Raw genomic sequence first — 14574 nt, 5'->3', positions numbered from 1 at the left:
GCAACATTTCGGCCTTTCAGCTGGACTAGTGCCTCCCCATTGGGACGGCCCTGCGGTTCTGTGCGCTTCCATGTTGCCTTTTCGTACGTGAATGTGGCTCTGTGTACCATGAGGGAACAGGACGACACACAAGTAGTGGCTGGTCATTTCTTGCGGATGCAGCCCACAATGGTGATTGGTGTTTAGGAGTTCATGGCCTGATGGCTGTATGGGCTTGGTGACTTTGATGTGCATTAAATTTCTATTCTGATTTGGCCCGTGTAGCGTTTTTCTTTGCAAGTGATGTGGCATATGCCTATTTGGGGGGCGATGTATTGTGAGGAGATCTGCATTGGGTTCCAGCTTCGGAGTTTAGTTGCGTTGTACTGTACTGTGCGCGTTTGCCTACTAAGCCCGTGAGGTCAGGGATGGGGGCTGCCAATATGACAGTTTGAATGTTGTCATGCTCAGGGGCGGGGGATTGGGTTTTGTGTAACAGATGCCGGTCAGCCAGGTGGACTGGTGGAATGATGTGATTCTCGGAATATGGCTGGTCACAGGTGCCTGTGTTTGCGTGCGTTTCTTGGTGGGGGACTGTGGTCATGTCCATTGGGATGGCTTCTGTATTCGTGCCATCTGTGCCCTGCAGCTCCCATTGGCCCCTCTTGTGTTTCTTTTGTTCGTTGCCATGCATGGGTGACTTGTACATTTCGATGGTTGCATTGTGGCTTCATTGCGCCTACGGGGAGTTGTACTTTGTGGGCAGGGAGCGGTGTACAGGCACTCAGTGGGGCCGTTTACGGTTGATTCGCGATGCCGTACTTCTCACCATGGCGGAATGGTACATTACGCCATGCCTGATGGCGTTAGGTACATGTCCGCTAGGGTCGGAATTGGCGTACCGTTGCGCCATGGTGGTGTTTGCGGTTTGGCATGGCGCGCGCGCGCGTGCTTGGTGCAGTTAGCGTTGGCGTTCACTACGGTGTCGCTAATGGCTCCGTACTTTGCGGTGACGGGTCATAGTCGCACCGAGCGCTATTCGATGGCGGTATTGCATTTCCGCCATCGTTTTCCGATTTCCGCAAGGGTCGTAATGAGGGCCATTATATTTAGCGCCACCTATAAGTCGAAATTATTGCATTCGAGTACAGCTAACGAGAAATGGCATAAAATGAGGGCCACACAGATTCTAAGTGTTGTTTGGTTATTTGCACACCCATTGACTGCCCATGACCACGCTAATCCCTTTGCCCCCTCCCCCCCCATTTCCTGTCCCTGCCTGCCCAAAACACCTCCTCCAGGGAACTCTTTGAGCTCACTTTACTCAAGACTTACCATAAAACGTTGCACTCGAAGAGCCTGCCAAAGCAGTCTTCTGAGAGTTAATGACTTAATTGGAGCTGTAAACCAGCTACTGGTGTAATACAAATGTCTTAACCAGATCTGCCGTCAGCCACTCGATTTCTAAGCAGTATGCGTGTCCTTCACAAGCACTGGAATAGCCAACAGTTTTGACTTGTGTATAAGTATTCAGTATTTGCCAGACGCTGCATTTAGATGCCCAGATACTCACACCATTTTGCACCTGCTACCTTCAATGGGCAGTTCATACAACTACGGCAATGCCCGGCAAGTGATGACTTTCCAATGCCTGCATAAAATCCCAAACTGTTGGCATTCCCAATGCGTGTTGATTACTGTGATGCTACGACGTCAGCCATGGTTGGTTTCAAGTGTTTACTGCCATATGTGGTGACCATATCTCTCAACATTTTGAGTTGCCAGGCCGGAGCGAAATCAGATAATTTTGTTTTTGGTGGGTGGGAGCCCATTGAAGTCTATGGCCGGGCACAAAGCATGCCGCACATGTGAACAGACTGAATGGCGGATGACACCGACCAAAGGCTAGGGAGTTGAGAGGTAGTATGGGTGACACTGTCATGCCTGGAGTGAGTAGCTTTGGTACGGCTGGGGTGCATACAACGCAGACAAGAGGCAGGTCTTCAAGGCGTTTTGAAAACATTCCTGGAACAGATGTGGTTTAATTTCTACCCGAAAATGTTTTGTTCCTTAAGATCAGCTCCTCTAGGAGAGTTGCTTGGATATGTAGCTGTATCTTTACAAATGCTTTTAGCTGCCCTGGTTTTGATTGTTTGAGTGGGTTTAGTGCCATGATGAAGGGTGCCTGCCTGATATTACTTGTGGGATGTGGGCATTTTGAGTCACCCTCGAATATAGGGGTGCTGGGCCTGCTCCGGATGGGCAAGCTGACTCGTCCTAGGAAAGTATAATATGCGCTTGTGATGGTATAAGGAAGAAAGCAATGGCTGTCTCTGAAGTTGGTGGTTTTGAAACATCATGCAGCAGAGGAAAGAGAAAGGGTTACATGTGACGTCCATCATTGTGCGAAAGAGTTGCTTATCAGACCTGCGCGTTTTGAAGGGGCATATGCAGGGCATTGAGGCCCATCCTGAGAAACCGTGTAAGACAGAGCCAACTTGAGGAGGGAGGGATAGAGAATCATTTGAAATTATACTTAGAAGAAAGGGCTGTCGGCGTCATCTCACAACTAGGGACCACACAAGATTGTACATAGAATTTGCAGAATTTCGGAGACTGAAGGATGAATCGTTCCAGCCCTGCTTTAAGGGCCATAATTGGAGACTAGGGTCAGTTGTATCTTAGAGACGAATAGGTCAAGGGCCAACTTTGGAGGGAAGGCGGTGGGCACTATGATTACAAGTTGGAACAGTTTGATCAAAGATATGTGCCCGGTTATACAGCAACTTTTGATCCCTGGTACCTAAGTCCTTTCATCCCAGTAGGCGTAAGAAAATAGCATGTTGCACTTACCTCGTGCTAACCCTGCTCATCCGCCCATATATTTCAGCAGTAGATGTTACACAACAATGTGGCCAAAGTTGCAGAAATGGCAGCACTGAGGACCAAGTCTACCAGAGGCCCGGCCAGCTACCACGCTGCTATTTAAACAGGAGCAACATCTTCATTATCATCACCCGTGTGTCTTCCCCAATCTCCACGTATATGAGCATGCACAGGAGCCCTGGCTATGCTGGCTCTTCCCTCGCTCCACAACATGCATCGGTCCCGCCCCCACCCGGTGGAAGACCTCTCAAGAAAGAACAGGTTTGCTGCAATAGTGCCCTTCAAGAAAACAAAAGATGTTTTCTATATTCTTCTGCTTCACCAAAGTTTCAATCCATGGTTGTGCAAGCCTTGAAGATGTTCTAACACATATTAGTACCCCTGGATTCCAGATTGTCCAGGGGTACTAAGATGGGCTTTTTTTCTGCAGGGGAAAGCCCATGTTCCTTGCAGGCTCTCAGCATGCTTGTATGTATTTATTTCGAGGAGGCCTTGTTTTTTAAATTCTCATTCGGTGTAGACCTTTGTGCACCAGAAATTCTGAAACGGATCTCTCTTACTCCATGTCCTCCCTACCTACCTCCCCTTCCTCCTCCTCTTGCTTCAGAAGACACCCTATAAGAGCCCTGTTCCCTCCCCCACACCAACTTCCAACCATTTTCCCCGGCTCTTTATCCAGGGGAGACCCTCAGAACCTCTTTGACACCACCAAACTCTCCCCAATCTGCTTGAACACCTTCCAAACCCACCACTTACTGCTCCTCCTCTGCAGCTCTTTTCTTCTTTGAATGCGCAATGCACCTTTCACATTTGTTATATGACAAAATGTTGATTGTGCCATAAAGCAAGTATACTCTTGAATTCTTTATTGACCAATCAGGACCTTGGGAACGTGGACTTTATCTGCAGTGATAAGCCCACGTTTATTGCGTACTCTCAGCGCTGCTTTCAAGCTGCCATTTTCCTGCCCTTGTCAACTTATCTGGTGCAGATCATGCAGGCATTTGAGTTGCACGTCTGGTTGGTGCCTTTAGATCTGTGCCATGTTTATTTCCACTTCTCTATTCATCAGGGGTGTTGCTAGGTCTGGAAAAGATCTGGGGCTACACTAATGTCGGGACTGTTGGGACTCGGGGCTAGCTAGCCTTTTGGTTTTAGCCCCTGAGCTTCTATTTGGGGCTACAACCAAAAGACCCGATGCTACAGCCCCTCAGCCCACCCCCCTTTTAGCAGCTCCCCTGCTATTCACACCAACCATCAGAAATGCCATTGTTTTGCAGTGGGAAGTGCTCACTACCAGTTTGCAGTGTTTCCATTTGGCCTCAATTAGGCCTTAGAGTATTTATGAAGATCAATGTGGTAATGGCTTCCCATTTCACAGGAAAGGCACATCTTTCCCTACCTAAAACACTCTCTCTTGCTGGTCAGTTCAGGAAAGTCAACACTGGAGGACCTTTGGATGGCATGCATCCTGCTCCACAAGCTAGGTATCCCAATCCATTTAAGGATTCATTTTCACACTTCCTCCAAATGAGTACAATTTATACGGGTAGTCTTGGATATAGAGCAGTGTTGCAAATGTCGCCCCAACTGGAACAGGAACTTGGGTCTGGAACTTTCTGTACCTAGAGACCCAAGTTGCACCTCATGGATGAGGATCAGTGAGGCTGAAACATGTCTGGGGCTGCTTTTCGTCTTTTGCAGAAGGATGGGACCTAGCAGTTCGGGCTAGACTTCTCCAATTTTGAGTGAGACCAAGCCTGATTTGCATTTGATCTTTCCGCTTGTTTAATGGCGAGGAAGGCTGAAAAACAGTGGATTGAAGGGTTGCTCAGAACTAATTCCAGTGGCTTAAATTAATTCAAAGCATTCTCGGAATCACCCTTCAGTGTTGCAAAAGGTGGATACAGAGCAAGGCGTGGCTTTTCCTTCCGCAAAGAGACTGACAACAAGTAAAAACATGGTAGTCTCCTTGGAGGATTCCCAGCTTGTGTTTTCCTTTTTCTTGAGGATACTAGGCCTCATAATGTCTTGCATTTTCATATTTTCAGAATCAAGACTCTGGGTGCGATCACTAGCGTGGTTCCTGTGGAGTCCATTTTCCAAATTTAAGGGGACATGAGGGATATTAATGAGGTCCCCAAAATACTTCTTAGGTGGGCATTCACCACTTACCTCCTTTGGAGGTCGATGGACCCATTCTGACATCTGACCATCCCGGTCATGATTGCGTCGCTGAAGTAATTGTTTATTTATACAGTGTTTATGCACAAATGAAGTGCTTGAAAGCGGAAGGCAGCAAGGGGATACAATAGTCATTCTTAGGCCTTGAAGTTTCCGAAGGATCCAACAAAAGAATACCTAGCGTACTAGGCCTGATGGCCTTTCTCCTAGTGTAAGTGCATGAAGTGTTTATGGCACAATCAAACTAGGGAGTGGAGACAAAGGCGGACAGGAAAGAACTTACTAGCCTAGTAAATTCAGGTCATGCAAGTGTACAGACAGAAGTGTGGGGGAGGGGAGGGAGGGGACAAGTGTGCCAAGTCCAGCAGGTCACTGGGTTAAGTGCAGAGAGGTTACCGCTCTCATGGAACGTATACTGAAAGTGCAGTAGTGCTGAGCATAGTGCAGAGGGCCAGAGGCAAGTGCAAAAGAGTGGCGGGGTAGCCTGTGACCTGTAAGGCTCAGGAGGTGAACCAGGCGACCAGTCAGCAAAATCTGAACAGAGTTAGGGAAGAGAAGGAGGAGTGAGGCAGGAAGAAAAAGAGAGGAGATATGGGGAGTATGGGAAGGTAGGATGGTATGAGGTATGTTGGTATGGGGAGCTCATCTGTAGGATTTGTCAGTGGGCCTTCTTTTGGAAGGCCAGAGGAAGTACTTCCATAACAACTTGCTGGAACTCAAGGGAATTTGTATGTCATTGCACTCCCTCTAACAATTTATCAGATGTTCGGCGGGAGGTTAGGCCAATATGAGGACCAGCAGTGAGAGGGGTGCAAAGAGGCCACGACACCGCAGCAGTATGGAGAGCTGTGAGACCGATCCAGACGCCCGTATAACAAGTCTATCTATACTTGTCATGGCACAAGTTGGTGCTGGGATTAAGACTGTGGCCCATTGTTGGGCTCCACCAGAACAATTCTGTAGTTTGTATTCTCTTTTGTCCCTAATCTGGGTTGAATATCGGTGCTATTAAGGGCCATCATGAAGGCCTTTCCATTTTTAAGAGAATATGTGAAAAGGGCTATTGCATTATGATGCCAATGGTGCTTTTGGTTCTCAAGGCCTTGCCAATGCTTTTTCTCTCAAGCACTTATTAGTTTTACCTTTGGACCTTCATTTGGTTCTAACATTTCAGGTGGCAGCTGTTTTTGAGGCTACGCATTCATACCCCTTATGCCTATTATCTTCCAAGTTCACCCATTTGGTGGCTATCGCCTTAGAAAGAGTGTGTCATGGTTGCAGGCCTGGTACATTTCTGCACCTTTTCCTTCTGCATAGAGTGGTATCAGAATTCCATCTGCAACTTAAAATGCACATTATGGTTTTCCTTTCACCTCCTCACCCATCAAAGACAGACGAGAGGTTTCATAAACTGAACTCGATAATGGCACCACAATGTTATCTCTCCAGATAAAATGACCACAGGCATCATCATCAGCAGCTTTTTTGTTGGTTTTTCTTGTTGAGGAAGAGGTAGAGCCAGACCATCTCAAGTTTTATTGTACTCTTCAGTCAGACTTGTTATGAGTTAACACTTAAGGAGGCTGCAGAGGGGCTTGAACCGACTCCAACAGATACCAAGCGTAACCTTTGCCTTTCAAAGTAGTGTCTCCAGGTTAGACAGTCAAGAAGCTGCCACCTGGGCATCTCTGCACACTTTTTCCAAGCACTAGCATTTAGATTCCCTGGTGGGTGAGGAGACTACGCCGCATAGGTGTGCTTTGCATGACTTCCTTCTTTAGGAGCATTCTCGTCATTTTCCCTCCTCCATGGGGTTCTCTGGCATAGCTTTGAGAGTCTTCATAAAATGAGAAGTATGTAGGAGGAATGTATCAATTAGAAGAACAAATAACTTACCCTCTGTAATGTACTTTGTGATGGATATGATTCCTTATCGTCCTCCGTCCTACCCCGATAAAGAAGTGCTCGAATTTGAATTTATTTTTACTTGTCTCAGTTCAGCTGTTCATTGCAGATGACTAAGGTCAAAAGGCTTAACAGAGGAAAATGGTGTAGGAATGGATGTCATCACTTGTTGTACTATAAGATGGCATCAAGGAGTTTGATCAAGCAGGCATGGAATTGCACAGCTCCCTCTTTTGGCTGTTAAAAACGTTCTGGAGCAAACAACATCTGAGGTGTATTTCATAAGATGAGGAATCTGTGGGAGAAACCATCATATCCACCAGAAGGAACATTTCTGCAGGTCGGTAATCACACTATTGTTCTCTTTTTACAGCCACTGGTAAATCCAATGGGGCAGACTACATTCGCTCTTGCAGGATATTTTTAAAAATGTAGCTGGCTGGAAAAGGGCAAAGGAATTCCGTCCAGTTCCTGGACTACTACGAAGTTGTGTGTGCTAGCCGGAAAATTCCGTTGGGGAACTTACTGGGCCTGATGATAAATTGGGTAATATCCTGCGGGAAAATCCGACGGGATACCACCAAATGGAATTAACTTTACTGACCCTCATTCTGGTTTAATTGCCCCCAGATTGCCGGTAAGGGCATTTGCTCCCCATTCCATAGAGTCCTGTAGGACTCCATGGGGGGGAGTTGCCGGTATTATCAGCACGTGTAATACCAGCTTGGTGCTGGTGGCGTGCTGGATTTACCTCCAGCTCCGAGCTGGAGGTAATTCTGGCCACCCCACCAGCAAACTCGGAGTTGGCCGGTACAATAATTTGCCGGTAAACGGAATTACTGGCATGTTTTCCTGTTCTGTGCGCCACTCATTCAGGGGAAATCACATCGAAAATGACCCAAAGGCGTAAAACTGGCATAGAAAGGCATAGACAGCTAGTCTGCATGACCATTTTGTAGACTCGTAAGAATGAACCTGTAAGTCATTGGACTCGGGTCAATCATTCATTCAGAAGCAACAAAAAGAATAAGCAATTATAGAGTTGGACCAACAGAACAGGGAATAGCTATTCACAGCATTTATTTATTTATTAATACCAATAAATGTTCCATTTGTTGATTTCTAAAAACCTTTATTCACATATCAAAATTTCATGAAAAATATAAAATCAAATATTTACACAAAAACAAATATCTGCATCACACATTCATACTGATTCACTCCTACCACTCTTTCCACTCTTTACTTTGTAATCACAGCCTATAGATCTTATTGTCTCCTGGCCTCCTTCATGGACAGCCTCCAATTTTTTGTTTACACAGTAATCAAACAAGTCCTCTATCTAATCATATGATGGTACTGCCTGCGTGTTCCTAATCACACAGACCTATGGATACACGTGTTTCGGTTGTCTTAACGGGGCATCCGCATTCATTGCCCCTTCGATCTTGCAACCTTCTTCAGGACAAAATATCGGGAGTTTTGCCTTGTTCACATTAGCATCAAGTAGGGTGAGTATCACCACCTAAAATACAATACAGAATATCAACACACCTGGCTGGATATCACTCAAACATTCATATATTCTACTTCATTGACATAAGCTATTCCCTCTTATTTAAATCACATTTAATATGCTGAAAAAACGATTCTAAACAGTAATCATTATGTCAATATTTATGAGTGATAGACTTAATAACACCCATTACATTGATTATCGAATTAATCCTATCTACATCTCTGCATAATGGCCACTTTATTCTGTCCATATCCAAGATGCAAATAAACCCACATTTTTAACATAATTTCGTTCTTGTACTTACTCAAGTTAATTATGTTGCTGTATTCATAAATCAGTTGTATTCATAAATCAGTGTAATTTCTATGGACTCTTGAAGAGAGGTTCTTCGTTGTTTAGACTGGGCTGATGATTTCCAAATGACTCCTACAATGAAGGGGGGGATATTAGTAATCTTCACAAAGTCTACATGTAGGAGTGGAAGGACTATTTTTGTCGATGGTTTAATGAAATACTTACGCCTGTTATAACATATTGTATACATGGAGATGTTTTCTATCTGCAGCCACCAAATACCGCGCGGTATTTGGTGACTGCACTGCACCCCTTTGAGATGTCAGAACTTTGTGAGACAGACTTTTGCACCACTGAATATTTTGGTTACTAATCAAGTTCAGCTAAACCCATATCTCTGTGTCCTCTTGTGACATACTAGTCGATATGTTTCCTTTGTCTTAGTCAAGGGGTGGAATCCTGCATCCACTAGTAGAATTTCTCAACTTATCAGCTTATCTCCTTAAGGATTTTAGGATTTACAACTAGCGTGATTGAGTGTGTTACTTTATTGGGTTACTTCATTGTGGGATCTGGCCTACTTGTTTTGGTTGGTGAGAGTGGTGCACTGTAATGGAATTCTGCTAAATTGACATATCATATATGGCTGGCACTAAGTGGGCTTCACCATGTGAGGGTTAGAACATTATGCCTTTGTATGACCCCGGTACACTGAGCAACATTCATAAGTACTGTAAGTAATGATTTCTTATAAAGTGAATATTAATACGAGTTTGTAAAATGAACTTGTGATTTTTCAGAGAATTGGAGAGGGCTGCTTGCATCACTCCAGTGAGGATTAGTTTCTGCACACCAGTGATTCAGGCAGTTTGGAATATAGCAGGAAGATTGTAACAAGCAGCCATGTAGCAGGTGTATGCAGCAACAAACTATTTTATTTCGCTAGTTTAAGAGGGCTTCAGTGCCATTAGATGAAGTGGAGGGTGAAGGCTGTTTTGGGTAAATTGACAGACTTGGAGATTTCTGCAATCTGCTGATTTTCTGGCACTTGTTTCTCTCACAGAAACCAAGGGTGAGCTGGAGGAGCTGATGTCCGATATCAAGAAAACTGCGAACAAAGTGCGAACTAAGTTAAAGAGTGAGTACCTACATGACCGCTGTAACCTAATTGATTCACATAATGAATTGGCTCTTGCTACTTTAAAGCTATTTGTGTTCCTTACCCAGTTCCTCAGTAGTCATTAGATTTACTTCAGAAGCAGGAAAGATTTAATTGGACCTTCATGGATTAGGACCCGTAACATACAGGTTACACATGATGTCTTCAAAGAGCTCTAAACCCACTGAGCTATTTTGATGTCATCTACAGGTTTACCAGTTGAAGAATAAAGAAACAGCCTAGATAGGCTGTGTTGGGAGTAAGGAGGGATAGCCGAGGAATTTTGACGAGCTATTGTGGCCAGTGACATGGTAGATAATGATTCAGTTTGTCGAGAGAGAGTTTACTATTAAAACATTAGATGGGTAGAGTGACAATAGAGGAATGTTGAGGGCGTGCAACACATTGGGCCTGGAGAAAACCCTTAAGAATGATGAGACATTGATGAGAGGTAATGAGGAATGTGTACGTAACCTCTGAGGCTCTCTATTCACTATGAGGAACTCCAGGGAGAGAGAACAGACCGGTCAACCCTGGAAATAGCTGTGAACAAACAATACAGTGAGACCGGTTGCTGTACTTGCTCCAAATTGCAGAGGGCGCATGAACAGAGCAAAATGTGCAGAATTAAGTAAGAATTCAATAGTCATTGTTCATAGATAATCAACATTTTTTTCAATTCTAAGATAATTTGATCATCATTAAAAATTCTTATCAGTAAATCAGAACCACATTAGCACAAGTAGGCCTTGCTGAATCAAAAAATGCCTAACACTGAAGCAGTGACAAGAGACACTACACACGCCGGTCTGATAGCGCAGCGAGTAGAGCACTCGCTTTGACATCTATGCCGAGCCTGCTAACACAGGTTCGAATCCCTGCAGGGCCAAACTCAACCTTTCATCCTTCCGAGGTTGATAAATGAGCACCACACACCGTGGGTAATAATAAGCAGCACTCAGATACCTGAGGATTCGTTGCACTATATAAATGCAAAATTATTATTATTATTACACTTCACAAAGAACATACAGTCAACACATACATCATACTCGAAGTTAATCAGAGGAGCATGAAACACATAACATTACAATTAGACAACATGGGTACTGTAAAATATTCTCATAAAATGCAGAATGAAGATCAATATCAATGCAGCTCAAAATGACCCAACATAATTCTTTCCCGCATACACATTATTATTGGAAGGAAATTCTTCAGGGGATTTTTTTTGTAAGTAGCAGAGTCTCTGCCATTCAATTTGAGTGATACATATTGTTCTGTTCCAATACGTGGTACTCTGCAATGAGGACAGGGGATCAAATATATAGGCAACTTGTTAGTAGTTGCCCATGGCTCTCATGGTAATCATTACCAAAAAAGATGAACGGAAAAAGCCTGTAAATTGCTCACATCATCTCCTCCACAACTTACCACTAGAAACTATTAACACTGGTAGTGGGAGAATAGGGATATCGATCTACTGAACCCAGCTTCACCCTACAAAGATATAAAGAGAATGACCAGAACTTAGTGACAAGGAGTCGCTATTGCTCACTTTTAAAAACAGCACTGTTCCACGAGTGATCTGAATAACAGTTTGGCATAGACTTTCTATCACCGTCCATAAACAAAGGACTCAGATGTTATGTTAACTTACATTGGGATTGTAAAAGTTGTACATCCTCGTTGTTGGAAGCCGGCAATCAGGCTGAGAGTTAAGCGTTGTGGAGCACGGTATGTCCGTCATCACTCAAGTCCCTGGTGTGGGTCGAGATCCCGGGCAAAGTCTGTTGAGCAACAGAGATACTCTTTGATTTAAGCGGTAATCAGCACCAGCTCTATCTCTGTGTTAATCACAGTCTATTTGCTAGAGCTACACATCTGCAAAATAGTTGCCCTTGTTCGAGTAGTGTTACTAATCTCACTATGTATTATCTGATTACTGTTCTGATCGCAAGCACAAATGAATAATGGACTAATGTACTCACTATCGGTGTCCTGCGTCGGGCGAAGTCTCTATACGTTTATTAGATACAGGTGGTAGGTAAGTGTTTCTGGCCAACCGGCAAATCCTATTCCATGTGGAAGTATTGGTGTCCAAATGATTTTACAGATGTCTGCATTCTGTAATGAAGATAGGGAACAAAGGAGAAACCGGGGTGAGCCCGTGTCTCATTTGGAACTTAGAGCAATAAGCACCCTGTTTCTAAACTTAGTTGATAGGCACGCGCTGCCACCGTAGAGCAGCCCGCTGTTGCGGGGTACTTACCAAGTCTGCATCGAGCCATCTGCACTCCCGATTATCGTACGGCCGTTCTCAGAATCTCATCCCGTTTCAAGGCATACATGTTGTGTTAGTGAAAGATATAGATTAGCGTGATGCTGAGCCATGTCATTTCCTGCTCCAACGCAATGCAGAGCGGCCATCTTGCTTTGGGGGAAAGGACCGTGTCATACAAATCTGTTTTGTGGTGTAAGTAGAAAGGAGACTGATGGCTAATTATAAACGCCTTTCGGGAAATCCAAAATTCAGCATTGTATTTTAATCATGGTAGTTTACCCACGGTTCTGAATTTAATTTGGATGTATAGGTTGAAAGTATACTGTGGTACATAAGGAGTATCAAACAGTGAGTATGTTACACCATAATTGCTGTAAGGCCAATAATGCCCTGTCAACATACAATGAAACAAGAGAGGGTGATGGAGGGTCAATACAACTCATCAGATAATAAGGTGAAAGTCGATCATCTCGTTTAACCCCACCACACGGCTATTGGGCAGAAAGATCATTTGTGTTTCCTCCTTCGTTAATCTCTTCTTGTCTAGTAGTGTATTCCTGCCCTGATGAAGTTTAATTAGTATTGACCATTTTATTTCATCTGCCACCACGTAATGGCCAACCATCGGCACTGTTACTACATTATTTTTCATACTTAAATCATCACCATGCCAAATCAAGAAAAGATCATCAATATATGTTTTCCACTCGATGATGTGGGCATGGTAGGGGTTCATTTTGTTCAAAATTGTGTTGCTTTCTAATAATTCGACATAGAGGTTGGCAAGGGTCGGTGCAACGGCCGAGGTGCGCATTCAAAAGGAGCAGGAACCTGAAAAAAATGGTCACGAAAAATGATGTGTATGACCCGACGACCAGACAGACCACTGTTGGAACCACTGTTGGACTGCCCTGTTGGAACCGAGATCTAGGTTAGTGGATCACATTGATAAGGGTTTTCCATCTGTCCTTATGCTTTTTGATTTGTCTGCGGCCTTCGACCTGGTGGATCTTTCCATCCTGATCCACAGGTTGAGATAGGTGGCCAACTTTCTGAACGAAGCAGCACTGTGGATCTCCTCCTTCCTGAGCAATGGGGAGTGTAGCTTCTACTGTGGGGAGGCTGAGGCACCTTGTACAGTTTTAGGACATGGTGTACCACAAGGAGCTTGTATATCACTGTGTGTTTACAATATTTTCACTGTTCCATTTTTCACGCTCCTTGAGCAAAATGGTATAGCATTCACAAACTACTCTGATGATACTCAGTGTGTCATCCCTCTTACAGGTACCCATGATAAAGACAAACTCCATCTCAATAAAGTGTATAACATCATCAAAAACTGGATGGTTAAGAATAACCTTGCTTTAAACAGGGAGAAAACAGAGCTTCTGGTAGTGGGTACCCAGAACATGATTAGAAAACTGGGACCGGTTTACGAGAGCTTTAGTTTAGAGGACACTAAGATTGTTGTACAAAAGAAGGTCAGGATGTTGGGTGTTGTGCTTGATCAACATCTCAGCATGAAGGCTCATGTCAGTAGCCTTGTCATCTTCAGCCTATTACATTAAGCTCCTGACTCATCTCCGTCCCTTTATCACCCAATCTAATGCCCAGACTATCGCGAGGGCAATAGTGGGTGCGAAATAGATTATTATTGCAGCCTATTGTTTGGCATCAATAAAGGGGATTGTAAGCACTTATAGGTTATACAAAATAGGGCAGTTAGAGCAGTCACGGGTACTGCGTGGAGAGACCATATCTCGGAGGCTTGACGTGGCCTACATTGGCTACCTGTTGAATCCAGACTACTTTATCGCCTGTTGCTAATTGTTCATAAATGCTGACTGTATAAGATGCCTGCATATTTACAGGCCTTAATCGAAGAAAAAGTCCATGTGAGATCTCTCAGGTCTAATAATACTGATCAGTTGACATTACCCAAATGTAACATCATTAAAGCCAGTAAAGGAGCATTCCTGACGGCGGCTCCTACAGACTGGAATGGACTTCCCCCAGAACTGAGGGGTTTAAAATCGACTGAACTTTTTAGGAAGAAACTAAAAACTTGGCTAATTAAGTTAACTAATTCCTCTGTAGTTTCTCTGCTATTATTCTGTTATGTGTTGATCCGTTGGATGTTTTTTTGTCTTGGCGCCCTTAAGCCTACGGGTTCATGGTTTCCGCGGTTTAAAAACTGTAACTGAGATATGGGGTCTCAATAAATTGACATGTCACAGTGCTTGTGGTAATTGCAGCTGCTGCAATTTAACAAGGAGAACTACGTCCCTAGATATAGGGCTTAACAAACTATGGCAACAGAAACAATTCACCAATTGTAATACTGCTTGGGTGATCTATGCA

The 14574-nt window shown here is 44.1% G+C and overlaps 1 protein-coding gene across 2 annotated transcripts in view; it reads left to right on the top strand.

The window, feature by feature from the left end:
• Nucleotides 1-14574, top strand: part of STX1A (syntaxin 1A) — a 907227-nt gene that overhangs the window by 642959 nt on the left and 249694 nt on the right. For both annotated transcript variants that reach the window (XR_011274587.1, XM_069614796.1), the window contains exon 4: nucleotides 9831-9905. Coding sequence is in view for 1 of the 2 variants with exons in the window: in XM_069614796.1 (XP_069470897.1) it covers nucleotides 9831-9905 (75 nt within the window). In the remaining variant the exon portion in view is untranslated. The remainder of the gene's footprint in view (nucleotides 1-9830; nucleotides 9906-14574) is intronic.

The sequence above is a fragment of the Ambystoma mexicanum genome, chromosome 9, assembly GCF_040938575.1.
Source record: "Ambystoma mexicanum isolate Mex_15411 chromosome 9, UKY_AmexF1_1, whole genome shotgun sequence".
In the NCBI taxonomy this organism is placed as follows: domain Eukaryota; kingdom Metazoa; phylum Chordata; class Amphibia; order Caudata; family Ambystomatidae; genus Ambystoma; species Ambystoma mexicanum.
Note: the sequence above shows the minus strand (reverse complement) of the source record. Positions and strands in the feature narration are given on the sequence as shown.